Source organism: Phyllostomus discolor, chromosome 3 (genome assembly GCF_004126475.2).
Source record: "Phyllostomus discolor isolate MPI-MPIP mPhyDis1 chromosome 3, mPhyDis1.pri.v3, whole genome shotgun sequence".
Lineage (NCBI taxonomy): Eukaryota > Metazoa > Chordata > Mammalia > Chiroptera > Phyllostomidae > Phyllostomus > Phyllostomus discolor.
Window position 1 is genome coordinate 62054861 of NC_040905.2, and position 27930 is coordinate 62082790.

Below are 27930 nucleotides of genomic sequence, written 5' to 3' on the forward strand. Positions count from 1 at the left end.
AGAAAAGAGATGACTGGAGAGGTCTTATGTCAACTCCACTATGCTTCAGTCTAGGGGTGGCAGACTGCATTTTCACTCACAGTCCATTGGCCAAAACTAGTCACGGGGCCTCCAACAACTGTTAAGTGGGGCTGGGAAATATGGGGTAGGAGATGGGATGTTTAATGAGCACACTGCTTCTGCCACAATACCTAGGGGAGAATATCAGACAGGTATAAATATTGTGGAGACTTCCATTTAGGAGTCCTAAGGAGACAGGTGATATTTAAAGCCACCCTCATTTCCTCATGCTCTGAATCCCAATGGCTTAATAAAGGCCATGTTATCACCCTTTTCTGGTTTGAAGGAACATGAAATCCCGATTGGTGGATACTCTTCTAACCTCCCCGTAATGAAACTAGCAACACACAGATGTTTTCACTAGTTCACAAGACAGACTTTGGCTAGGGATTAAAGGCAGGTTTTGAAGCAATCTGAAAGGAAAAACTTGGTCCCAGAAAAGCCTACCTAGAAATAGCCTGATGCTCAGAGCAGAGGAAGGGGGCTCACCAAGGTAAGAAGGGACATATGAAACTGTAGACAGAGGTATTAAGGGGCAAAATCACAGAAGAAAAGCCTTTTCTGCGGTAGGTAACAAAACTCATGCCAGAGGCTGCCACTAGGTGTCACTAGTAGGAAAAGAAAGGATTAAAGGAGGAAGAAAGTGTCTCGGAATGGCCTCAGTTACGACTTAGACAAAGCTGTGCCTACACCAGCTAAAACTGTGCTAATGAAAAAATGAGGACGGGAGTAAAATGACAGTAGGAATCATGAATTTTATTCTGAACTGTAATGACTTTCAAATGGACTTTATGGGTTCCTGCTTTAAGCTCACATGCATGCCTGTGCTGTGTGGGTGTGCATGTGAGTGTTTGTGTACCTGCGTCCCTGAAGTGGAGAAAGGTAGTTTATTCAGCCTCCCACTATGGCTTTCCACGCATTTTATACTTTTATGTGACTAACCTCATCAATAAATTAGATGGAGATACAAAAAAAGTTTCATTTCTCTCTCATTCTTGTATATGTATATGCAAGGTCTGCCCAGAAAAAGCCCAGCCATTGTTAATATGAGAACAGTTTTTGCAACACCAGTGTAACCCGGCTGTCAAGGAGAGTGAACTGGAATGCACATGCATGAACAATGATGACTTCACTGTACTAGTCACTGGGGACGGTAAACACTGTTGAGTATTGTGTACTGTGTATTGTGTACTGTAGGGCCATCGCATTAAAAATGACTGAGCAAGCAGAGCAATGAATCGGCATCAAATACTGCATTAAGCTTGAACATTCCTCTGTGGGAACTATTCTGATGATTCAGAAGGCTGCAGCTATAGGCAACTGGTGATTGGCAGTTTCATCACAACAACGTGCCCACTCATGCATTATACCTCTGCAGAGTTTTTTTGGAGAAACATCAAACTACCGAAGTGACTCAGGCCCTGTACAGCCCTATTTGGCACTGTGTGACTTCTGGCTTTCCCCAAAACTAAAATCGCCATTGAAAGGGAAGCAATTTCAGAGCATCAAGGAATTTCAGGAAAATATAACGGGGCAGCTGATGGCAATTGTGAGAACTGTGTGAGGTCCCCAGGTGAACACTTAGAAGGGAACTGTGGCGTCATTCTCCGACATACAATGTTTCTTCTATTTTGTATTTTTTTCAATAAATGTCTGTATTTTTTCATATTATGTGTTTGGATCCCCTCTGGACAGACTTCACATGCATGCATACCTATTGAGGTCTTCAGTTTATTCAATATCAGATTTAAGGTCAGTAGATCTAAGATGTATCTTATTTTAATGTCCAGCTTATATCAAAGCAAAAAAAAAGAATTTTACACTTGACAAAGCAGCCCTTATTTAGTCCTTCAATGATACCAAGTGAGGACTGCTAACATATTCCACGTGACAATAAAATAACTTGGAATTGCTAACAGATAATGTAAATTATAATAAATCCAAATACATTTTATTATCACTTAAAGTGATTCTTCAAAACTATGTGCACAGATCAATGAGACAAATTTGTCAAAAGGGAAATTATCCCATAAAATATGACTATCACCCTAAAACTATACTAAACAGAATAGAAATAAGAACAAAATAGCATTGCAGGAAAGTCTATTATTCTGGGCTTCTCAATCTTCTATATGTCTAGGGTCATAGAACAAAAAAAAAAACACGTCATTTATGTGGCATATTGGGGTAAATGGACAAGGTCTCTGGGTTTCAGTGGCTCCACGCTCAACAGGTGACTCAAGGATCTGCGATCAGTACATCAGGACATTAAATGTAGATTATGGCTTTCAACCTCGAGGTCACACCTGAATCACTTGGGAAGTCAGAAAAATATATATTTATCCCTCTCCCTCTTTAAGATTTTTACCCCATTGGTCTTAGGCATCAGAACTTTTTAATACCCCCAGGTGACTCTAAGGGATAACTAGAGTTAAGAAACATCACATTAGAAGAGAGTCAAAGAAATATGTATATATACATATATATGAATATGAAAAACTATCAGACTCCTCCAGCTTCCAGTTTTGAACACAAGTATGAGATTTAAAAAAAAAAAAAGGTCAGAGAAGTATAAAGAGAAAAATCAAAGTTGCAAAGATCAAAATATGAAAGTGGAAATCTTTCATCATTTCTCCAAGCAACCACTACGTTTTATTTTTTAAGAAAAATCTTACCTATGCAATATATGCTCTCATATCTGTACCTAGAGAAATGATGTTTTATACTAAAGAGGGCACACTACACATATTCTGTGGCTACAAGTAATCAACATGTCTACACTGTATTTCATGTAATCATTCCCCTGTTGATGATCACCTCAGCTATCCCCATTCTTCCTTAAAATAAAACAATCTTCATATATTGATTATATGCATTGTGACTAATTTTTCAAGTTTTTTAGAAGGTTAATTCCTTGAAATGAGATCGCTAGGTCCATTTAAAATTTGGATAAACATGGTAAAACCAAACATTTCACAACAAATGGTTGCCACCTACGTTTGTCAAATACATTAATAAGACTGTCGGTTTGGAGGTCCCGCCAGAGAATGGTTGGTCCGCGGAGCTTTCCAACGGGCCCCAGGGGAATGGCACCCTGGGGTCACGTGGGCGGCCTCGCCACGCCTCGGGAAGGCTCAGCGCGATAACCTAGCCCGGGGCCACTCAGTAGCCTCTCGCGGGGTCTGCAGAAGGTCGCTTTCGCGGAGGTGGAGCGAAGGACTCGAAGGTAAATTCTGCTCTAGCCATTGGGTTGGGCGGCCGGGCCGGGGCGGGGCTCGCGAGGGCCGCTGCTTCCGGTAGGGTGGCGGGTCTGGACTCGGACTTCCGGCGACGGCTAAGGCCGCGGCGGCGACCGTGACAGCGGCCTTCTGCAGCTGGCGCGGCTTGCTGTCCTGTGGCCTGTGCCCCTGGGCTTTCTGAGCAGTGCGGCCTTCCCGGGAGTCGGTCCCGCCGTGGTTAACCGTCGACCCCGGCACCGGCTTCTGCCCAGTCACAGCGAAGCCCACCAACTTCGTTCCCCTTAGAGCCTGCGCAGCACGCCCAGAACCTGCCGCCTCAGTTGAGCCGGCGGGGCGCTTTTAACGAGCTTTCCCAGCCTTCGTGCGCTGTAAAGGGTGAAAACTGCTGCGGGGCCTATCTCTGCGCCCCGGCGGCCCTAGCTGTCTTCAGCGGGAGGGTGCGGGCAGAGCCGTCCACATCTGGACAGCACCGCTCCTTCTAACAGCTGCAGACCGACTGGACTGAAAGGTTGAACAGCTTGAAGTCCCTGTACCATAAACTGTCAGAGCTGGACCTTCTTGATGACAGCTAACACACGACGGGCGCGTTCCCTACTGTCAGGCCCTGCTCTGACTTGACTAGGGTGAACCATTAATTCCTCACCAGAACCATATGTGGCAGGCCTTAATTATTGCAGCACAGGGACCTAAAGATACTTGCCCGACTTCACTCAGAGGCAGGATTCCAACCCAGGTGAGTTCACCAGGTGATCTCATCTCTAATATCCCAGGCAATAGCAGATGCCAGAACAGCGACGTAACTTTATTAAATTATTAGGGAAAATATTCCATATTAAACACTTGTTGACATAACTCTTGCACAATAGCGTTCCTAACTTTAAAAGAATTCAGGGCCGTCATCTTTGGTGATATATATGGTGAGAGAGATAGAGATAGATAATATCTTTACTTTGCTAAAAGGTTTGGTACCTGTGAGATACTTTACTTGCAGGCCATGTGTTTTTATGAGTCCATGGATACTACTTAGATGAAATGTTAAGATTTATATTTCGTTGTTCACTAATTTAGACTCATGAGATCCAGGTTTGATTCTTAACTGCTACTTTGTGAGTTTGGGTAAGCTTTTGTTAAAAAGGACCCTTTACTTTTAGTTTCCTCATCTGGAAAATAGATGGTTTTTTGGTTTGTTTGTTTGTTTGTTTTTGACTAATGAACTCCTATATGCAAAGAGTCCAAGCACTGGCACTCACTGAAAGATAGCTAGTTTTATGCATTATTCTGCCACCCAAAGAAATTGTACAAAGCTACTATCTACAGCATCTCTCTTCTCTGAACCTAAAAGCAAGAGTGACACCCTGGAGCTATGCATTCTGAAAATGTGTAGACCAAGTCTCAGGCTTAGTAAAAGCACTTAAGTCAGTGCTCAAGAGGAGTTAACAAGTAAATTCCTTTAATTTCATGTCTCTTCTGTTTCCACTGTCTTATAGATAACTTAGTTATTTTTTTCAATTCAATGTGAATGGATTCCCTATGCTGGAAGGGTATCTAATAGAGACTGAGGATCCATTTAGCTAATTTGTAATTGTATGTGCTGCTGTTAACACCTTTAGGAACCTAATTTTAGGCACAAGCCAAAAAAAAAAACCCAAACAAATAAACACAAATCGTTTCTTGAAGAGTGAACTGTGGAACAAAATGGATAGATTTTTCAGAATGGTTTTCTTCATCATCTAGCCACAAACTGGATAAGCTGTTTAATTTTCCACTATACTTTTATTCAGTTAAGATTCTACTATCTTAAAGTTGATTAAAAATACAAGAAATGTCTGGGAAAACATAAATAGTTCATCAAAGTAGCAGTAATTAAGGTGAATACATTGACCCTTGTTCTCTGAATGTGCAGACCTTCATATTCACAATATTTAATTAAGAGTAATATGGGTGTTAATTACACATAATCACCAGATATAATAAATAAATAAAACCATTTATGATACACAGAGGGAACAGTTATTTGAAGGATGAGATCATACTTTCCTAAGCAAGATGAAAGACCATAAACATAGTTCTCTGAAACCTTTATCATTAGTGTCAGCTTTTTCTGCTCATTTCTTATCAGCCCCTGCAAAGTTCGCTACAGTGTTCCTTGGTAAAGGACAAACCTGCAAAGACCGCATGTTCTAAGAGATGGAAAGATGAAGGATTGTATTTGGTTCTCAATTATTTGGGGGTTGGGGAAATCTCATTTAACTTTTGATGCTTCTCTACATCTCATGTATTTCATTACTTGCTTGATACTAGTATTTCTTTTCTTGTTTTTGCCTGTAAAAAGAACAGTAAGAGAATTATTTGTTTATTTCCTCTGCTAATGTTAAGTTTTGAAATAAGCTGAATGTGCACAGGCACTTTCTCTGAGGATAGAAAGTGCCATTTTATTTCCTTTTTCTTGAATTCCAGATCATTTGGATCATAATTATAAGTCAGGATACAACCTAAATATTGAAAAAGAATAATTTTAAATATAAGACCAAATCTAATACTTTGAGACATTTAAGAAATTTTGTGTTAACAATCCCCTTGCTTTTCTTTATAAATTTTATTCTCTATACATGTGTCCATGAATGTTGTTTGGTTTTACCTATTTTTGCACTTGATAAAAATGGAAGTGTACTCTGAAATCTTGAAAAAAAATTTCATTTAAAGTTACATTTTTGAAATTAATCCTAATTAATATAGCCATATTACTGCTACATTCCATTGAATATAAAAACTATCCATTTCACAGTTGATTAATTTTGAGTTGTTTCCTGTCTAATTTGTTATTATAACCTCTCTTGTGCATGTCTCTTGGTGTACCTGTGAATGCTTCTCTGTAACATACCGAAAGCGGGATTATTGGGTCATGAGTATGTTCAGCATTACTAGGTAATGTCAAACTGTAGGTTGCACTAATTGACATCATCGCCATCAGTTGCTTTGTATCCTTGCCAATACTTGATATAATTTTTTCCAGTCTGTTAGATAGAAAAATGGTATCCCATATGTGACTTAGCTTTGAATTTCTTTTGCATTTTCCTACTAATAAGAAATACAATAATTCTATTGCATTTTTACATGTGATTAGTGGCCTTTCAAATTTCCTTATCTGTGAAATATTTGTACATGTCTTTTGCCCATTTTTCTATGATTATTTGGAATTTTCTTTCTGGTTGATAGGCATTCCTGTATTGTGAATATTAATCCTTTGTCAGTTAAATGTATTGCAAACACCATATTTATTTCTTTTGGTTCAGGCCATTTCCCCCTTTTTTAGTTCATCTTTCTGTTCCCATTTTTCTTATCATTATCACCCTTCTGTCTGTTCTGTCAGAAAATGTGATAAAGGGCTGCATGTCCAACACTCTGGAGGTAATTACTACTGCCTGAGTAATTTGTATACTTTGAGTAGCTTCTGGACAGTTTAAAGATGTAGTATGCAGCCTCCTGTCAGCCATGGCTAATTCACAAAATCATTACCTTTTTAAAAAAATGCTATAGCCCTGTCTGCCTGGTGTGGCTCAGTGGATTGAGTAGTGGCCTGTGAACCAAAGGCTCACTGGTTCAATTCTCAGTCAGGGAACATGCCTATGTTGCAAGCTGGGTCCCAGTTGGGGGTATGCAAGAGGCAACCATACATTGAAGTGAATTTGGTGATAGAGGGGAATACAAAGTCAATATTCAGAAACCAAAGGCATTTTTGTGCACCCACAATGAAATATCAGAAACAGAAATCAAGAAAAATATCCCATTTGCTATAGCAACAAGGTTCATGGATTGGAAGAATTAACATAATCAAAATGTCCACACTACCTAAAGCAATTTATAGATTCAGTGAAATCCCTATTAAAACACCAGTGACATATTTCACAGATATAGAACAAACATTTCAAAAATTTATATGGAACCATAAGCTACCCTGAATAGCCACAGGAATTTTGAGAAAGAAGAGCAAAGTGGGAGGGTATTGATCACAATACCTGACATCAAACTATATTACAAGGCCACTGTAATCAAAACAGTCTGGTATTGGCATAAGAACAGACACATAGATCAATGGAACAGAATAGGGAGCCCAGAAATAAACCCATGTCTCTGTGGTCAATTAATATTCAATAAAGCGGCAGAAGCATAAAGAGGAGTAAAAATAGTCTTCAACAAATGGTGTAGGGAGATCTGGACAGGCACATGCAAAAAAATGAAACTCAACCACCAACTTATACCATACACAAAAATAAACTCAAGATGGATAAAAGACTCAAATATATGTTGCAAAACCATAAAAGTCCTAAAGGAGAACAGAGGAAAGAAAATCTCAGATATTCCACACAGCAGTATTTTCACCAATACATCTCCTAGAGCAAGGGGCATAAAGGAAAGAATAAACAAATGGGACTTTATCAAATTAAAAAGCTTCTGCATGGCTAAAGAAAACATCAGCAAAATGAATAGGGAACCAAACATATGGGAAAATATATTTGCCAATGATACCTCAGACAAGGACTTGATCTCCCAAATGTATAAAGAACTCACGTGACTCCACTACAGGAAGACAAACAATCCAATTAAAAAATGGGCAAAGGACCTAAATAGACACTTCTCCAAGGAGGACCTACAGAAGGCCCAGAGACATATGAAAGAATGTTCAGCATCACTAGTCATCAAAAAGATGCAAATTAAAACCACAATGAGATACCACTTCACACCAGTCACGATGGCCATCATAAACAAATCAACAAAGAACAAGTGCTGGCGAGTTTGTGGAGAAAAGAGAACCCTAATGCTGTGTTGGTGGGAATGCAGACTGGTGCAGCCACTGTTGAAAACAGTATGGAATTTCCTCAAAAAACTAAAAATGAAACTGCCTTTTGACCCAGCAATTCCACTGCTGGTATTATACCCTAAGAATACTGAAACAACAATTCAAAAGAACCTATGTGCCCCAATGTTCACAGCAGCACAATTTACAATAGCCAAGAATTGGAAACAACCTAAGTGCCCATCAGTGAATGAGTGGATCAAAAAGCTCTGGTACATTTACACAATGGAATACTACACAGCAGAAGAAAAGAAGGAGCTCCTATTCTTCGCAATAGCATGGATGGAACTGGAGAGCATTATGCTAAGTGATACTGAAAGCACTGAAAGACAAATACCATATGCTCTTACCTATAAGTGGAACCTAATCGGCAAAACAAACAAGCAAGCATAATATAACCAGAGACATTGAAATAAAGAAAAAACCAACAGTGACCAGAGGGGTGGGGAGAGGGGGGGTAATGGGGAAAAAAGGAGAAGGGTCATCAAGGAACATGTATAAAGGACACATGGATAAAGCCAAAGGAGGGTAAGATTGAGGGTGGAAGGTGGGGATGGGGTGGGCAGGGGGAGTGATGAGGGGGAAATGGACACAACTGTACTTAACAACAATAAAAATAAAAATAAATATAAATACATAAAAAAGAAAAAAACTATAGTTTTGCTTTTATTATTGTGAAATAATTTTTCAAAAATAGCATGTGTTTTTTCCCATCCTTTAAAAAAGAAACTAGATTTGTTTTAGAGCAAAGGTTAACAGTGCTAATTTCAAAGTACAAACTGATATCTCTGTAATTTCCTAAGCTTGATTTGTGTAATACTTTCCTCTATACTTTGAATTCATAGCTCCAGCTTCTTCCCATCAACACACACACACACACACACACACCCCTCGTCCTACACTTCAGTTTTGGAGCTCAGACTTATATCTAATATATATTCAATATCTTTCTTATGACTCAAAACTAACCTCAAAAGAGTAGTCTATAAATTCCTTTTTCTAAAGCTTGTTTCTTGCCTTCACAAAGAGATTTGACTTCTTAATAATTTCTGTTATGAACTTATTCTTTTAAGATTTTATTTATCTTTAGAGAGGGAAGGGAGGGAGAAAGAGAGAGAGAGAGAAACATCAGTGTGCGGTTGCTGGGGGTCATGGCCTGCAACCCAGGCATGTACCCTGACTGGGATGAACTTATTTTTTAAACAAGCCATCCTCTCACTTGAAAGTTGCTAGAGAATAGATCTTAAAAGTCCTCAGCACAAGAAAAAAATTCTATAACTATGTATATTGATGGATGTTATCTAGACTTATTGCAGTGATCATTTCACAATATATACAAATATCACATCATTATGTTGTACACATTAAACTAATGTTGTATGTTAGTTATACCTCAGTTTTTAAAAATAGCTAAATGAGCCAATGCTCTTTTCCTACTAACATTTTCAAACTTGTAGTCAGCCATGCAGGATTACATAAATATTTAGAGAAACCACTAGAAGGCCTGAAGACTATGTTCTTAAAGTACACAGAAGGTCTCTTTGGAAGGGTTGCTTTCAAAGAAATAGGCTGAGTATCTGTACTGAGAAAAAATTTGATTTAGAACACCTGCAAATTCTCTATGAAATCTTGTTTAGAAATATGAGTTTGTATAATATACTGCTATAGATTAACTGAAGAGAAGTCATCTCTTTGAATGCCCAAATAAGGAAGAAGACAGTAATGACAATTTCTGATTTAAGAAAGTGCAAGGTGTCCAGTCATACCTGTCTCCTTCTGCCAGAATAGTCATCTAGTTGATCTGTAAGAGCTGTCTCTCCCTGCTGGCGAAACCAAGTGAGCCAACCCAGTGTTTCCACTTTCAAGAATTTATCTAGAGAAACCCAAAACACTAATTTGAAAAACTGTATGCACCTCTATGTTTATTGCACCATTATTTCTAATAGCCAAGCTATGGAAGCAGCCCAAGTGCCCATCAATAGACAAGTGGATAAAAAAACAATGGTTCATATAGACAATGGAATATTACTTGGCCATAAAAAATAATGAAATCCTACCATTTGCAGCTGCATGGATGGACCTAGAGGGTATTATGCTCATGACTAAGTCAGTCAGAGAAAGACAAATACCATATGATTTCATTTTTTGTGGAATCTCAAGAACAAAATAAATGAACAAACAAAATTGAAAGAGACTCATAGATATAGAGAGAGAGCTGGTGGTTGCCAAAGGGAGAGGAGTTGGGTCACTGGGTGAAGGAGGTGAAGGAACTAAGAAGCATAAACTGGTAGCTACAAAATAGTCATGGGGAAATAAATAAAACATATGAAATAATAGATGATGATATTGTGATCACGTGGGGTACTGGAAATATTGAGTGAAATACTATGTAAATTATATGATTGTTTAAACCATTGAGCTGTACACCTGAAACCAATAGTTTTTTTTTAAAAAAAGGAAAAATAAAACCAGATGAGCCCTCTTAACCTAGAGGTCCAAGAGTATTCGGACTCAGAGATACCTACCTTCAGTGGAATAATCAAATGTTGTTTAGCATTGAGTCTGATGGGGAATAAAAGGACAGTGAAACTTTAGTCTGTGTCTTAGGAGTTCTCAAATATCCATCTTACACATTAAAATGAATCTACTATACAAGTCCAGCCTCAACGGGAGGAGTTCTCCACAATTTTGGGAAGCTTTAAAGGTCTGTAACTCAAAATCATGACTAACTATAATCCAATATTTATAAATGTTTTATTTTATATAGCTACCAAAAATGCTTCTACCAGTCTCAGAGAAATCAGACTTCTCATATGATATGATTATCTCTGAGCTAAGTTATAACCAAACTACTGGAGACCACTTGCAATTTTCTTTTTTTCTTTCTTTTTGGTTCAACCAGCATGGATCTTGATGGCTCTCAGCAAGATCCTGAAATGAAGGAAAATCCTCCTGTCTATGTTGGCAGAGAAGTTGACATTAAGAAATCTGAAAGAATGACAGCTGTTGTCCATGAGAGAGAAGTGGTCATTTTCTACCACAAGGGAGAATATCATGCTATGGATATTCGCTGTTACCGTAAGATTTTATTTTTCATTTGTAAATCTTGTATTTGCTTACTAAGCATAAAACTCAAAATTTCAGACTTTTTAGTGACTAGATGTAATATTCAATTTCTTTTCAGACTCAGGAGGACCTTTACATTTGGGAGACATAGAGGTATGTGACATTAAATCTATTCTCATAAAACTCAGATATTTCTTATTTACATTCTTATTTCATTCTGTATTAAAATGATTTACATTTAGATTTGGACTATATTTTAATACTTCTAGTATCATTTTTAATATTCTAGAAATTACAGCCCTACAATGTAAAAAAACCATTTCACAGATGAATGTGAGAAATATGCGTATCTTCTGACAAAGCAATTATACTCTGAGATATCTACCCCACAGATATAATTGCACAAGTGTTTAATTGTATCTATAGGAGAGAGTCATTGTAACATTATTTATTTTAATAAAAATTGACAACAACCTAAATGTTTCGGCAATAGGAAACAGTATAAATTATGAATAGTCATGCTGTGGAATACTGTGCAACAGCTAAATTAACAAGGCAGATCTACATATGTTGGTATAGAAGGACATCAACAATATATTCTTGAGTGAAAAAAGTAAGTCATAGAATAATAGTTTTAATGTAATCCCATTTTAAAATAAAAAATAACATTCACTTTTTATTTTATACACTTCTGCATAGCTTGAATTTTTCCAATGAGTACATATTACTTTTATAATGTAATAAAAATATAAATTTATGTTTTGAGAAAGAAACCACACTTTGAAAGTTCAACTGGAGGAATGAGAAAACTGTCTTGCTTCCTTGCATTCCCAAACTAGCTACCTTATTTCTCGTTTTTCTGCTTCATGAAACTGATACCCCTCTCTCTTTCTCTCTCTGACTTGTATGAAGTACAACCTTAAACTTACTGTTCCACTCTCTCTACACTTCCTATCTACCTAGTTCCCCACTTGCCCTTATGATAAAGGATGTGTATGTAAATTATGAATATTAATTAATGAATCACAAAATGTGAATGTTTGCTAACAGTTTTCTGGGGGATACAATATCAGTATTCCAGCACTTCTGGTGTAAAAAAAAAAATGTAAGCACCTGGTGATAATAAATGTAAAAGAATTTTCCTCAGTTTCAGGCCATGAGAGCTATACGACTTTGCTACTCAAAGTGTGGTAAATAGCCCAGAAATATTGGTGCCGTGTGGAAACTTATTGGAAATGCAGAGTCTTGCACTCACCCTAGGCCTACTGAATTTAAACAAGATTTGTATTTAAATAGATATTAGTGATTACCATGCTCTTCAAAATTTGAGAAGCACTCTCTAATACAGTTAAACAGTTGAAAATTGACTACTTTGGATCATAAATCGCTCTGCAATTAATATATGCACTCATGCCTTTAGTAACCTCTCTTGATTTACATCTGAAGCTTATTCTTCCAGCATCTAGTGAAAATTCCTTTAGAAACACCTGAAGCCATTGCTTCATTTCTGTCAAGGAAGCAGCATTGGCATCTAATAGATAACAGCACAGCTGCAGTAACATGGTATAGTTGCCTGAGCTAGTAACCCTCTGATCCAGCTCTAACACACTGGGTCTCTCATCAACAGTGAAAGGGACTGATGACTGCTAAGTTATGTTCTGCCTAATGATGAATAATTTTTAAATGGAAGTGAAAAAGAAAAGCTGGCTTGTTCTTTAACCTGATTCTTCTGCAATATATTCTGTTCTGAGTTTGAGGTTTACTGTAAACATTGGAAATGTCAGATTATTAAATCAATTTTTCCTTCCCCAGGATTTTGATGGACGACCATGTATAGTTTGCCCCTGGCATAAATATAAAATCACTTTGGCAACAGGAGAAGGACTATATCAGTCTATAAACCCTAAAGATCCATCAGCAAAACCCAAGTGGTGTTCTAAAGGAATAAAGCAAAGGATTCATAGAGTGACAGTGGACAATGGGAATATTTATGTGACTCTTTCTACTGATCCTTTCAAGTGTGACTCTGATTTTTATGCCACTGGAAACTTCAAAGTAATTAAGAGTTCTTCATGATAAAATTATATGGCAATGAGAAATATGTATATTTTGAAAATAACCTTGCTTCAATACCAAAGATGATTTTTCTTCCAACAGGTGCATTACTTATTTTTTAAAAAATCACATAAATCTGAGAGGCTCCAAAGCACATGTACTGTGTATGATATAAGGATTATAATCAGGATCTATAGAATACATTTCATCCAGTCCTCTGGATTGACTGGAACCTGAAGGTTATAGGTCTGGTATGTGCATTGTAAGAAGGATGAAAATAATTTGAAGTAACTAAAATGAAGATAAGGTATAAAATAAGATCTAAGAAAAATGGGTGGGGGCAATCCTTATTTGATATAGCAGATTTTATCATGGAAAAGTTTAATATATACAAAGTAAACAAAATAGTATAATAAACTCTCATCACCCAACTTCAACAAATTCAGCATTCTTCCATTCTTGTTTTATTGCTACCTTCATGCATTCCCCACCTCTCCTATTTGATCATTACTTTTTAAAGGTAAAATTTAAATATTTTGAAATAGATCTTAACTTCAGTTTTTCCAAATACAGGGGAGGGCAAAAGTAGATTTACAGTTATAAGTATGTGAAACACATTTTATTCTTGTATTATTAATCAATTATTGTATTATATTCCATATGAACAGCTGTAAACCTACTTTTGCCCACCCCTGTGTATAAAACTTTTTACATTTAAAAATTGCCTCCAGAAATGGGATAAGTTTACATGCTGAGTTTAAAACTAAGAAATTTATCAATATACTGGACATCAAAATAAACCATGGCTCAGTTTCTCTCTGATCAAGAAAACAGTCTCAAAGTGAGAAGACACACACAACTGCTGCCCAGCCATGGGAGATGTGACATTTCCCAGTGGGTGAGCCAAAGCACTTTGAATTTGAATGCCTATATGAAATTTTCAAGTAAAGATTTTTTTAAAAAAAATTGTAGAGAACTTTGCGCATGTATGTACAACTGTTTCATGTAAATGTTATAGAGAGAAGTGGTGCAGGGTATTCTTCCTCAGAGTCCTTTCTGTTGTGGTGGTGTTAGGGGTTCACCCTGCTTTACCATGACAGTTACCTTTGGGCAGTGCTGTTCTAGTTGCCTGGGGCCCACCGTGCACTTTAACATCCTGGGTGCTAGGTATCTAAAACTTGGCAGCACATAGAATATAAGAATAAGTCAAACGAGAAAGATCTGGGGTAAGCAGAATAGGAATTCAGAGTAAGAAAAACTGCCATGTTTGGAACCTCTTCCCAAAGCACAGTAAAGTTCTTAGTGGCACAGGATTGAATTAAGGCTCCAAACCTGGACTCTTTCCCTTGATTATTATAAAAATAATAAGTGAATAAAGTATCATTAAGGCTCTGCTTACAGAGCCCTTTTCTACACACTATTAAATTTCCCTTTCTGCTGGAATATGGGCAGCATGAGGTAATACAACACTTGCACTCATTTTTCAGACTACTACTAAAGAGCCAGGCTTGGGCTCTGTATAAATACTGTTTATGGCAGCAGCTACTCACCAGGTATAGGAAATGTGCTGTCTCTGGAATGGGCACATCCCAGCCTATTATATTAGGTGCTAGTCCTCTAATGGCCAGTCCATAATGGCTATCTTAGATCCTAACACGTGGCCAGAATTGCCACGGAAGAAACCAAAGAATCTGCTGCAGGCAAAACCATGGCTCTCATTAGCAGGGCTAGTTATAGACAAATTTTCTCTTAAGATCCAGTAGTAACAGTGAGTAATATGAACTCAATTTCTGGTTTTAGATTTGTTACTCTAAATCTGTTCTCGTATATAGAAGGCTTCTTGTCAGATTTGTAAATAATATTCTATTTTATAACTTTATGAAATCTATGAATTGCAAATCATAGTTTATAACTCATACTTTACAGATGAGTTATCGTCTGAGATGAGGCAGACTCAAACTATGCAGACTGTAGATAGAAAACAAATGTTCTTTAAAAAATGTATCTAAAAAAGATATGTAGCATTTTTATTGAGATGGTTTTACCCTTCCAGAAAAATAATTAGAAAGATACTCAAAACAAGTCTTTAATAAAAAACATAAATGTATTATAAATAGACCTATATTATAAAACATAGCATAAAGTCTTCCCACCAAAGGGTACATTTTCTTGTTCATTAAAAGATATCAGATAGTGATACATATATTTTATTTTCTGTACCATATAAATGCTTGAGTATGACATTTTATTAGTTCCTCCCCACCCTTTTTAAAAGCAGCTTAACTATTAGTATATGAAAACTAGTTTCCTACCTTTGTCAGATAAAATGTTATTAGATAGATAACTCTTAAACTGTTCAGTGATATTTGTGTTTAGATTTCCTCACTCATTTATTTCAGTTGATTGGTCAAACACAGAATGTAAAACCTGGATCTTATCACTCAAATGATTGGCAGGAATGTCTGAAACATTGTCTGGCCTCTCCGGCAATGACCTGTAAGGTTTTGCTTTGATTTCGCCTTCAGGAAACACAGGATCAGAAAGCACAGGCTCAGAAAAGGCTTTTCTAAGATTCTCACTCTCCTCTCTGTTTTGCCTTATGGATTCTTCTTCTTGGAAAATTTTCTTTACCTTCTCCAGAACAGCATTAACACAGACTGTCTAATAACGAAAACAAATTGAAAAGCAAATTTTCTTTTTTAGCCACTGAATTTGCAGATAGAAAAGTCCAATAAAGTGTTTAATATGAAGTCATTCATTAGTCTACATATTCTATTGGAAAAGCACTTCCTTCCAGGAACCCCGGCACATGATAAACATCAATAGATTGATTCCTTGTTCTGAATATATTACATCATAATCTAGAAAGAAAATTAAAACCTAGTGTGACTAAATAAAGATATGCTTTACATCTTTTTTCTAAATTCATTAGATGTTTTATATGTATATTTTTTAAGATTTTATTTATTTATTTTTAGAGAGGGAAGGAAGGGAGATAGAGAGAAACATCAATGTGCGGTTGCTGGGGGTCATGGCCTGCAACCCAGGCATGTACCCTGATTGGGAATCGAACCTGCCACACTTTGGTTAGCAGCCCACGCTCAATCCATTGAGCTACACCATCCAGGGCAGATGTTTTATATTTTTATTCTGATTTAATTAAATGAAACATTTCCTTTATTCTCCTGATTTAATTCAACGAAATTTTCTGAGAGGTGAAATTTGTCTCCAACATGTTAATACCTCACAATAGGTATTTTATTTTTGCTTTGTTCCACCTGGACTTTGCTTATACCCATGTATACAACTGGAAGGACATGAACATTCTGGTAAGAATTTAGTAAGCTAGTAGATCAATGATTTCTAAACAAACATGTGATCCATTTACCCTCAACAATGCCATTTAGTACTTTAAGATTGTGAAAACATATAGAGAAGAATATTTCAAAAAGTGAGAATCACTAAGAACTGCACCCACTAAATGTATTCTGTAAGCTTACTAATGATAAAGACAATGATAATGCCAAGTATCTAAGGCACAGGTGGCAAACACAAGGCGCATGGGCCGAATCTGGCCCTCTACCTTGTTTTATCTAGCTGGCACCTTGTTTCTACCTGGCGGCAGTGTCAAACTCCTTGCCCCTAGTCAAGGAGTAGTTACATTTATACAGTCCTAAAATTACATTCGGCCTTTTAAACGCTGATATGGTCCCCGGTGAAAATGAGTTTGACAGCCCAGATCTAAGGCAAACAATAAGAATAATATAATCTATGAAATATAAGAAGACCTAGATTAGTTTATTTTACCAGCGATGCCTTAAGGTGATATAATTGGCTATAAACACTTGGAAGATGTTTAGAGAGTAACAGAGAAAGGACTAGAGAAAGGACTGATTTCCTCCATTCTTGCCTGCCTCCCCCTGTAGAATGGGTAAACATCAGATGCTTCTCTTAACCATCCTGCAGTTAGTGTGTGGCCATGTGACCCTGTTCTGTCCAAAGAAACAAAATGTCTTCCAGGCAGGAGTTCAGGAAGGATTTTTGGAAAAGGTTTTCCTACTATATAAAAAGAAAGACTGTCTTTTGCCTCTACCTATCCCCTCATTCCTACCTTGGAAACTGATAGGGATGTAATGCCTAAGCAAGCCCAAGGACTAAAAGAACAAACAGGATAGCAGAAAAAAAAGATAGAAAGGCCTTGGGTTCATGATGATGTTGTAGACCCACTGTGCAAACCTGGGAACTCCAGACTTCTAATTAAGAGGGGTATTTAAATGTCTTTATCGATGAAGGCACTGTCAGGTATTTTTTTTTTACTTGCATCTGAGTATATCCAAACCTAGAACTATAAAGCTTGAAGTGCATCACTTACAGATGTAGATAGCTTCATGCATTTATCCCAAATATGATAATTTTTATATGCCATGCTATGAAAACAGGTTGGGGAGTGCTATCATATTTGATACATTTCTTTTTCTCTCACCTACAAAACTTTATCTGTGCCCATTCTAACCACTTCTGTCCCAGTTTTAGAAAATGAAGTATCTTCATCAAGGTCAGTGTCTATCTTTGCTTTTAACGTATACCCTGTCATCTTCCCTATCACTTATTCCCTGCCTTTTTAGTTTAGTTTAACTGGCTCTCCCCCTACCACATGTTCAAGTATCTTCCATCCTAAACCTTAAAAAATTAATAATCCCAGGGACCCTGTTTCCCTCTTAACTGCTACACACTGTCGTCTTGATCAAACAAGAAAGAAGAATCTGCACTCATAGTTTCTATTTCATCATCTCTTCATTCCAAAGCCTGCTTATTTCTGTCTTCCTTATCCCATCACACCACTGAAATAGTTCTTAAGATAGTTATCTCCACCTTCTCTGCTTCTAGATCTAATGGAAACCCAAAACCTTCACTTTACTTGCCTTTTTCTGCTTGTTTTTGACACCACTCTTCACTTCCTGAGTCTCTATTTCCTTGACACTATTTCTCCTGATTCTCCTTTTACTTTTCAGATTATTGCTTCTTATCTCCATGGATTTCTCCCTAGCTCCTCTTAAACGTTACCGTGTGCTGCACATTTCTGTCAACTTCCCACTCTTCATTTGGCATGGTTCCACTCAGAGTATTCACTTCTAACATAAATGTCATTTGCCTTCAAAACCGTAATTCCAGACCTGACCACTCCTAGGCTTTGCTTGGATGCACATATGACCGATTATCAGATAACCAAAAATTATTTTATTGCCAACTTAGAAAATTTATAGCATGACAAATCATGTGACATGATTTCAAAAAAGCCTTTGAGAAATTAGAGTTTAATTTTGGCTGTAGACTCGTTTTTGTTGTTTTTTTTTTTTTTAAATTTCAACAGGGCCATTTAATCTCACCTATTTTTTGCAGTTTATTTGCATTCTAGCTCAGTTGAATGTCAATTCTGTATGAAATTCACATTTAAGATATTGAGCATATCTCAAATATTTACAACACTATTAAAATACTTATTTGATAAACTCATATTTTTTTAAAAAACTGTGTATGTGTTTAAAAGCAAATTCTTTTAATACTTTTTTTCAAAAATGTCTTATATATTCTTGTCCCCTTGCATGTCCCTATAAATTTTAGAATAAACTAGTCAACATATGCACACTGCTCAGATTTGCATTGGGACTGAACTAGCTCTACAGATTATGGGAAAATTTATTCTTTATTATTGTATGTTTCAAAATGATCAAAAATAATAACAAAATGTGCAAGACATCTAACAAAAACATAAAAATTATTAAGAGAAAATAAAGAAGACAAAGAGAAAGATATACCATGTTCACAGATTGGAAGGACTTATTCTACCAGTTATTAAGACTTATAAAGTTTCCATAAATAAGTGTTGAATTGGTAGAAGCATAGACACATAGATCAACTGAATAGAGCAGAGTCTAGAAACAGACCCGCATATATAAGGACACTTAATTTATGATAAAAGAAGTGTTTTTGGGCAATAGGTAAAGAGTGTTTTTTCACTGATAAATTGAGTGAGTTCAATTGGATACCCATGAAGGAAAAAATTGACCCTTACTTCATACCAATTCCAGATGCATTATAAACCTGAAAGTGAAAGGTAGTATAATAAAGCTCCTAGAGCACATCAAAGGGAAGAGTTTCATGTATTGGATGTGGGTCAAAATTCCATAATTAAGATATATAAAGCTTTTAACATAAAAGAAAAAAATATAAACAGGTTTATATTAAAATTAAGAACTTCTCCTGGCTGGTGTAGCTCAGTGGATTGAGCACAGGCCTGTGAACCAAAGCATCACTGGTTTCATTCCCAGTCAGGGCACATGTCTGGGTTGCAGGCCAGGTCCCCAGTATGGGGTGTGTTAGAGGCAACCATACATTGATGTTTCTCTCCCTCTCTTTCTCCCTCCCTTCCCCATCTCTCTAAAAATAAATAAAATCTTAAAAAAATAAAATTAAGAACTTCTGTTTTAAAAGATACTGATAAAAGAAGAAAAGGCAAGTCATAGAATAAAATAAACTTGCCCATATGTAACCCAAAGAGGACTTGTTCCTAGAATACAGGGGTGGGTAAAAGTAGGTTTGTAGTTGTTCATACTGACATACAATAATAAATAATAATATAATAATAAACTGTGTTTTCGATACTCATAACTGTAAACCTACTTTTGCTCACCCCAGCATATTTTACAAGTACAGATCAATCATAAAAGAATGAACAACTTCCAACAGAAAAACAAGAAGATACAATTCTTTAATAGATATTCACAAAAAGGGTATCTAAATGTCCAATTAGTGTCTAAAAAGATACTCAATCTCATTAATAATCAAGGAAATGTAAGTTCAAATCACAATGTGATAATATATACCCACAAGAATGGCAAAAATGGAAAATATTGATAATACCAGGTGTTGGTGATGATATAGAGAAACTGGAAATCTTATAATCTCCTGGAATGAATTGTGAAAACCACTTTGGAAAACTGTTTGATAACCTCTACTATAGATGAACATGTACATATTCTATGTACATATTCTATTCTAGCAATTTCACCAAAACATATGTACAATACTATTAATAGCACTTTATTCAAAGTAGCCAAAACTGTAAATAATCTAGATATTCAACAGTAGAATGGATAAATAGTAATAGAGTCAATCAGTGGAATACTACACAGCAATGGAAATCAACAACCTACTGCTATAAGCATCAAATAAATGAATCTTGTAATAATAGTGTTGAACAAAAAAAGGCAAATACAAAAGAATATATAGTAAAATATATATGATTCACATATGCAATTCAAACAAAAACACCTACTATATTAAAAGTCAAAATAGTGGTTGCCTTTTTAGAAGAGGTTAGTGATTATGAGGGGCCAAGAAAGAGGTTTCTAGAATAATATAATATTTTGTTTCTTGACCTGTGTGATATATAGATTAATAGATTTTGTGGTAATTCATCAAGCTGTATACTTCCCTCTTTGTATGTTATACTTTTTTTTAAATGTAAAGGTAAGTATAAAAGGAAATAGATTAAAAGAAACAATCCCTTATAATTTATAAAATCTTTTTTATTTTGTCATGCTTTTTGATGAACACTTTTGAATTATAGCACTTGTAATTCAAAATGTACTTTAAATTTATAGCACTCATAATTCAAACTACACTAATATTTGCTTTCCCCCAAATCATAGACTTAAACGCTGGGATACTAAATTTTAACCAACCGTGGCACAGTGGCTGAAACAAAACAACTGTAGCTAAATGAAAACAAAATGATAACATTTTGACCAAGTGATAATACACTTTATAGAAATAAAATAATTTTAGTTATTTAAGTAAATTTGGCTATGGTAAAGTAAATTTTTAATGTAAAATTATCTTGTTTCATGAATAAAATGTACAATATGCCTTTAACATTACATAAAAGCAGTATATTTATTTATAGATCCTAATAATTTTCTTAACTTACCAAATAAATTAATGCTGCATATGAGGCATATATTAGGCTCGTTAAAGCAGTCTTTGCTGGGAAGGAAATGATATCAAACAAAGAACCCTTCCTGACCTATAAAAACAGAAGAGAGTTTCCTTATTAAAACAAAAGTTTTCAATGTTACAGTGTTAAATTTTACAATGTTATTGAAAAATGAGAATTTAAATTTTTTCAAAGAAAGTCATCTACTTTAGATCTGGCTTTGTTAACATCCTAAAAAATATTACTTTATTTTTTCTTTTATAAAAAATGCATTGTTTTGCTCATCAAAACCTATAACATACCTATTTTTAAAAACTTGCATTTCCAAAATTCAAATTATTTTAACTTTTTTACATTTACCAAGTGCTCACCAGAGGGTGCTGCTGTGCATGTTAGAAAAACAGCCTTTGTCTCCCTTGCCTGAGGAGGTATATCAGGAAAAAATATCATTATGAGCAATATATGAGATTTTACTGCCTATGTTTTCTTCTAGACTTTTTATGGTTTCAGGTTTAATATTTAAGTGTTTAACCCATTTTGAATTTATTCTTGTGTGTGGCAGAAGAAGGTGGTCTAGTTCTATTTTTTACATGTATCTGTCCAATTTTCCCAGCACCATTAAATAAAGTATCTTTTGAATAAAGTATCTTTAGCCCATTGTGTGTGCTTGCTTCCTCTGTCAAATATTAATTGATAAAAAGGTATGGGTTTATTTCTGCGCTCTCTATTCTGTTCCATTGATCTATGTGTCGTGTGTGTGTGTGTGTGTGTGTGTGCGCGCTAGTACCATGCTCTCTTGATTAAAATGGCCTTATAGTATAGTTTGATATTAGGTAGTATGAGTCTTTCAACTTTGTTCTTCTTTCTCAAGATCACTTTGCTATTTGGGGTCTTTTGTGGTTCCATAAAAAAAATAATAAACAAATGAGACTACATCAAACTAAAAAGTTTTTGCACAGCAAAGGAAAACACCAACAAAATAAAAAGACAACCCACAGAATAGGAAAATATATTCACCAACACATCCAATAAGAGGTTAGTATTCAAAATTTATGAAGAACTTTTAAGACTCAGCACCAAAAAACCAAACGATCCTATTAAAAAGTTGGCAACAGACCTGAATAGATACTTCCCCAAAGAGGACATACAGATGGCCAATAGACATAGGGAAAGAAGCTCAATGTCACTAATCATCAGAGAAATGCAAATTAAAACCGCAATGAGATATTATCTTACACCTGCCAGAATGGCTATCATCAAGAAAGCAACAAACAGCAAGTGCTGGTGAGGATGTGGAGAAAAGAGAACCCCAGTGCACTGGTGGTGGGAATGCAGATTGGTGCAGCCACTGTGGAAAGCAGTATGGAGATACCTCAAAAAATTAGAAATGGAACAGTCTTATGACCCAGTGATTCTACTTCTGGGAATTTACCCCCACAAAAACCCCAAAACACTAATTTGAAAAAACATAAGCACCCCTATGTTCATTGCAACATTATTTACAATCACCAAGATATGGAAGCAGCCCAAGTGTCCATCATTAGATGAGTGGGTAAAACAACTGTCTTGGGTGTCCAACCCACTGCCTGTGGGCTGCATGTGGCCCAGGATCGCTATGAATGTGGCCCAATGCAAAATTGTACATTTACTTAAAACCTCTTTTTTTCCATCAGTTTTAACTAGTGTTCATGTATTGAATGTGTGGCAAGACAATTCTTCTTCCAATGTGGCCCAGAGACACCAAAGGTTTGGACACCCACAGAATGGAATTTTACTAGGCTGTAAAAAAGAAGAAAATTGTCTCCTTTACAACAGCATGGATGGACCTGGAGAATCTTACACTAAGTGAAATAAACCAGTCAGAGAGAAACAAATACCATATGATTTTACTCATACGGGGAATCTAATGAACAAACTGAACTAAGAAGCAAAACAGAGACAGACTCATAGATGGAGAGCAGATAAAAGCTAGTTAGGGAGGGGAGGTTCAGCAGTGGAAGGACTGAGCAAAAAGGAAAAAGGACTCATTGACAGGGAGAACAGTGTGGGGATTGCAGAAGGGATGGGATATAGGAGGATAAATGGTAATGGAAAAAATATAAAAACACATTGGAAAAATAAATAAATAATAAAATTAAAAGTCTTTGTTCAAATTCATATAATCATCCCTTACTAAATTATTCATTTCTTCAATTAAGCAGTCAAAATTCTGAGCATTTCCTGGAGATTAATGACCTGCTTGAAAATGCTAATCATGAGACTGCTGAAGGCCAGCATTAACCTTAGATGATCGCTAAGCTTCAGGAAATGTTCTGTGCTCATACCCAGCATGCTTTTTTGAAATGTAGAAAAGGTTTACACCAATAATGACTTTATCTCTCAAATGTTTCTAGCTTCTGGTAATAGAAGGTGCCCCTGCCCAAAACCTAATAGTATAATATATTCAGTTTAAGGGAACTCTACCCTCATAGGCCACCTCCATCTCTGCTGCCTTGAGCAGGATATGAAATGAGGACATTAGGGAAACCATTCCCCTCCCAGTCAGCAGTGCTGTGGCAGTTAGCCATGCGCCTGTGAAGTAGAGCCAAGCCACTCTATGGCTTCAATAACTTCCAAAAGGTACAGGCTATAGTGAATAAAGTCATGCATTTGCACAGCAATAATGCTTATGATGTTATAAAACATTGAAAAACTGAAACAATGACAGAGTGATTAGGTAAATTACAACATTGTCTACTCAATGGTATAGTGCAGCCTTTAAAATGTGCTCCCAGTAGTCACCTAGACACAGGGGTTTGGAGGAGGTAGGAATAAATTATAAAAAGACATGAGGCAATCTTTGGGGGTGATGAATATGTTCCTTATCTCAACTGTGGCAATGGTTTTATGCATGTACATACACGTCAAATCTCATCATATTGTATATTTTAAATATATGCAGTTTAATGTATATTAATGATATCTCATCAAACTATTAAAACATGTGTGCTTGGGCTTGGGGGGGCAGGGAGGGGGAAGAATGTGCTTCCAAAGAACACGCGATAACATTTTAATGAAGATTTATATGGCACTGCGTACAGGGTCAGGTTGTAAGTACTTGTTATTGCAGTAAACTTTGTTTTTGCTTACTGCTGCCACTACTGAATGACAAACAAAATTGCCCATCACAATTTCCCTTCATCTCTTTTGAGAGATTTATGGAATGCTGAAGCTGAAGCCAAGAATACTAGCTAGCCTAGTAGCTAAGAGATGGCTGTTGTTGGGGGGAGGGGGAAGCAGTGCTTATTTCAGACCATACCAACTCCTACATACGTATGGGATGTATGGGATGTGTAGGGGCAGTTTTAGCTCTCTCTCTCTCTCTCTCTCTCCGTAAGTCAGCCTGGAAAATTTCCCAGCATTCCTGGCTTCTGGAAAGAGTTTCCAGGAAATAAAGCAGCTGTTGCTGTTTCCCTTTTGTTAGAAGAATCAATATGATAGCATGCCTTTGAATCCCACTGTTAGGCCGCAAGGAGACATTATATTAGTAGAGAGCAGATGCTGACAGTAGGAAGGAAAAGCAGATACACTCCAGCAAGATGCCTTCTGGCAGAGTGAAAGATTATGAGTTTGTGAATACGTAAATGTAAGTAGGAGGTCCATATTCAGTAATTGGTAGGCCATATACAATAAAAATAAAAGTGGTATCTGCATGCATAAGGAGTTACTATTTCTGTTTCACTGCATTTTTCTTTTTCAGATTTTGTCCTTCACCTAAAAAAGTAATTAAAACTGATTAGTTTCAAAAAAAACTATGTATTTGTTACGTGTTATGCTTCTGAATAATGAATCGCTATATTGCCTAAGGGTCACATTTTCACTATTTTAATGCTTTTAATAAATGCTTGCCATTCCTGTGACAAATCACCCTCGTAGAGAATGCATTTCCTCCCAAATTCATGGGGCTACTGGCTAGTGGCCATTTTTCTATTTTATGACTCATTTGCAATACGTGTTTTTCATATTATAAGCTACTCTGTTTCATCTTTGGCTTGCTGTGAGCAGGGATAGTGTATGGTAAAAACAGATAAATAAACAGAAGAAATTCAGTAAATGGGAGGCTTTATTTAGATTGGCCTATTTCAAAAATTTTATCTTAACCTTTTTGTTATATTAACTTTATGTTTTTGCATATTTAAATTAAAAGTACTTCATATCAATGTCATGCCCATAGTTATTTTTTTAAATTTGGTGACATTAATATATAAGGTATATGGATATAACAGTAAAAAATATTTTAATTTTTTTAAAAGATTTTATTTATTTATTTTTGGAGAGGGAAGGGAGGGAGATAGAGAGAGAGAGACATCAGTTTGCGGTTGCTGGGGGTTATGGCCTGCAAACCAGGAATGTACCCTGGCTGGGAATTGAACCTGCGACACTTTGGTTCGCAAGCCCACGCTCAATCCACTGAGCTATACCAACCAGGAATATTTTAATTTTTAACTAAATTTCTCTCACATAATTTTGATTGCCTCATTTCATAAAAGAACTGTGCTCATTTCTTTTCACTAATAATGAGATAAATCACAAAAGAAGCAAGCTATAAGCAGTTTAAAAAAAAAGGTCCACTTACAGATGATCTGCAGATTACAGAATGACCAGGCCCCACTTAGTTTATGTTGTCCAAAACCACCTTGGTAAGGGACACCAGGGGAGTAATAGGGGGAGAGTAACTCAGTGATTCACAAATAAGTGCTGCAAGAAGTACTGACTCCTGTTAATAGGTCCAGAAGAAAGTGTCTCCTATAAGCTCAGGAAAGCTACGAAGACCATGTCTTTGCTTAGCAACCCACCCACAGTACTCAAGAGCACAGGGAAGACTTCTTGAGTCTGCACACAGTAAAAGAAGCTGTTTGACTTTGTTTATCCCAGTATTAATGTCCTGTGGAACACTGATCTTAAATAAGCTCTTAATCAGGTGGTTCTGAAAGAGCTCAATGTCCCAACCTCTTGGCCAAACTGGAGAATTAATTCTTTAAGATCCAGTAGTTCTGCTTTCTAGAATTGTCCTTTTTTTCCCAGCTCTGAAATTACACCACCCAAGATAGCCTCATGGCAGACTCATCCAAGGACCTACAGAAGTTCCTGATATTTATGAGGGTTACAGTTTAAACCCCAACTGGAGTCTACCTTGGAGGGGTAGTGGCAGGGAGTAACTCTTACTTAGAAAAGTCTCAGACTTTCATCCTGGAAAAGGGATCACAAGTCACTGGGGTCCACCTATGGCACAGGCATTTTCGAGACTGAGCCTTTTCTTCACTTTGCCTGTACAAAGTGGAACAATTGTCTCTAGTGCCACTATGAGGAAGATTCTATCACAGGAAGTGCTCCCTGTCCTGTGGCCCTGCATTGACCTGCCAAAGTCAACAACTGTGTCTGGGAGCTGACGCGTCTTGGCTGAAGTCAGCATTCAAGCTGATTATCTAGGTCATTGCAGCTCAGAGCAGCTGCAGGCTTCACTCCGCCAGGCAGCTTACAGGGCTAAGCAGATGAGCCATTTTGTAAGCACTGGTGCTGGGGACGTTGCAAACTATCAGGATATTCTCGCCTCAGTTTTCCATTCCTGGGGCCCCTTATAGAATTAGCAGATATATCACTACAATCTCCACCCTGCAGAACTTGCAAGGGTTTGAGGAGCAACCTGACTCAGCACCCATAGTGCCAGGTACAAAGGAAGTCTCTTTCAACAAGATGTCCAGCTGGAACCTCCTAATCCTAGCTCTCTGTGTTCATGTCACAGAACAAACCACCAGAAACTCTGAAGTCACCTATATCAGTTGGGTCTTTGGGTAATACGTATTTGGCAAAATATCTTCGGATATATCTTTGAAGATATGCAGGACATACTCTAGAGCTAAATATGATTAAATATGATTAAATATAAATAAACAAAAGTTCTGGGAAGATTGTAAAGGGAGGTCCTGTGATAGTATCCATTCTCTATCTCAAGGAGCCATTACCATAGGCTTCATCTCAGACCACAGCAAAGAGCCGAAACACTATCCAAGTTACAATCAGTCTCCTAATGAAAATGCTCCTTTATTCCATGTTCTTGAGGGAGGTAAGACCCTGAGTGGTGTTCCCAGCTACATAATATCCAACAGAGTTTTGGCAGAACCATTTAAGGCATGCTTGGTATATCACCCTCTTATCAGTGATGAGACAGAGCACATGAAGAGGTTCTTTGAACATACTGCAGATAGGTTAAAAAGGCCACTTGCTTTCCTACATAAAGTGATGCCCTCTGTGAATACATAAAGCATATCAGTTTGCAAAGCATTGATAATTCCAGATTTTACTCCTTCTATTTCTGCATACCACAAAGTTCCACCTTGACACAGGCAGCCTGACGATTCTTGAAGGAATTCATACTGGACTCCCATCCAGGTAAGCTGAACTCTCTCACTTTGGGCAGGCAGCCAAGCAGTGTACCAGGGCTGTTATAGTTCCTCTGTGCTATGTCTCTTACCTCTCCACACACTCTGGCACCGTGATACACTCCATTCACAGACCAACCCACAGACCTCCACCACACCTCAAACATCAGTTGTTCCTTTGACTCTCCAGGCTACTGTCTCCATTATTTACACTTGTATTTTAGTCATCACTGAGACTTT

General features: G+C 36.8%; 2 protein-coding genes across 8 annotated transcripts in view; one reads left to right on the forward strand and one right to left on the reverse strand.

Annotated features, from left to right (window-relative positions):
• The first annotated feature begins 3158 nt into the window (after window positions 1–3158).
• The window catches only part of RFESD (Rieske Fe-S domain containing), a 44086-nt gene continuing 19314 nt past the window's right edge, over window positions 3159–27930 (forward strand). Inside the window, exons 1-4 of one of the 5 annotated variants that reach the window (XM_028518658.2) lie at window positions 3384–4032; window positions 11057–11232; window positions 11339–11373; window positions 13033–13716. In XM_028518658.2, the coding sequence (XP_028374459.1) occupies window positions 11058–11232; window positions 11339–11373; window positions 13033–13296 (474 nt within the window). In that variant the 5' untranslated portion in view covers window positions 3384–4032; window position 11057 and the 3' untranslated portion in view covers window positions 13297–13716. Of the gene's footprint in view, window positions 3287–3322; window positions 4033–11052; window positions 11233–11338; window positions 11374–13032; window positions 13717–27930 lie in introns of those variants that run through there. The other 4 variants (XM_036020564.1, XM_036020565.1, XM_036020566.1 and 1 more) reach the window with 4 other exon arrangements.
• SPATA9 (spermatogenesis associated 9) overlaps window positions 15636–27930 on the reverse strand; it is a 51938-nt gene continuing 39643 nt past the window's right edge. For all 3 annotated transcript variants that reach the window (XM_036020561.1, XM_028532553.2, XM_036020562.1), the window contains 2 exons: window positions 21266–21361; window positions 15636–15936 (listed from right to left, as the gene is read on the reverse strand). In XM_036020561.1, the coding sequence (XP_035876454.1) occupies window positions 15658–15936; window positions 21266–21361 (375 nt within the window). In that variant the 3' untranslated portion in view covers window positions 15636–15657. The remainder of the gene's footprint in view (window positions 15937–21265; window positions 21362–27930) is intronic.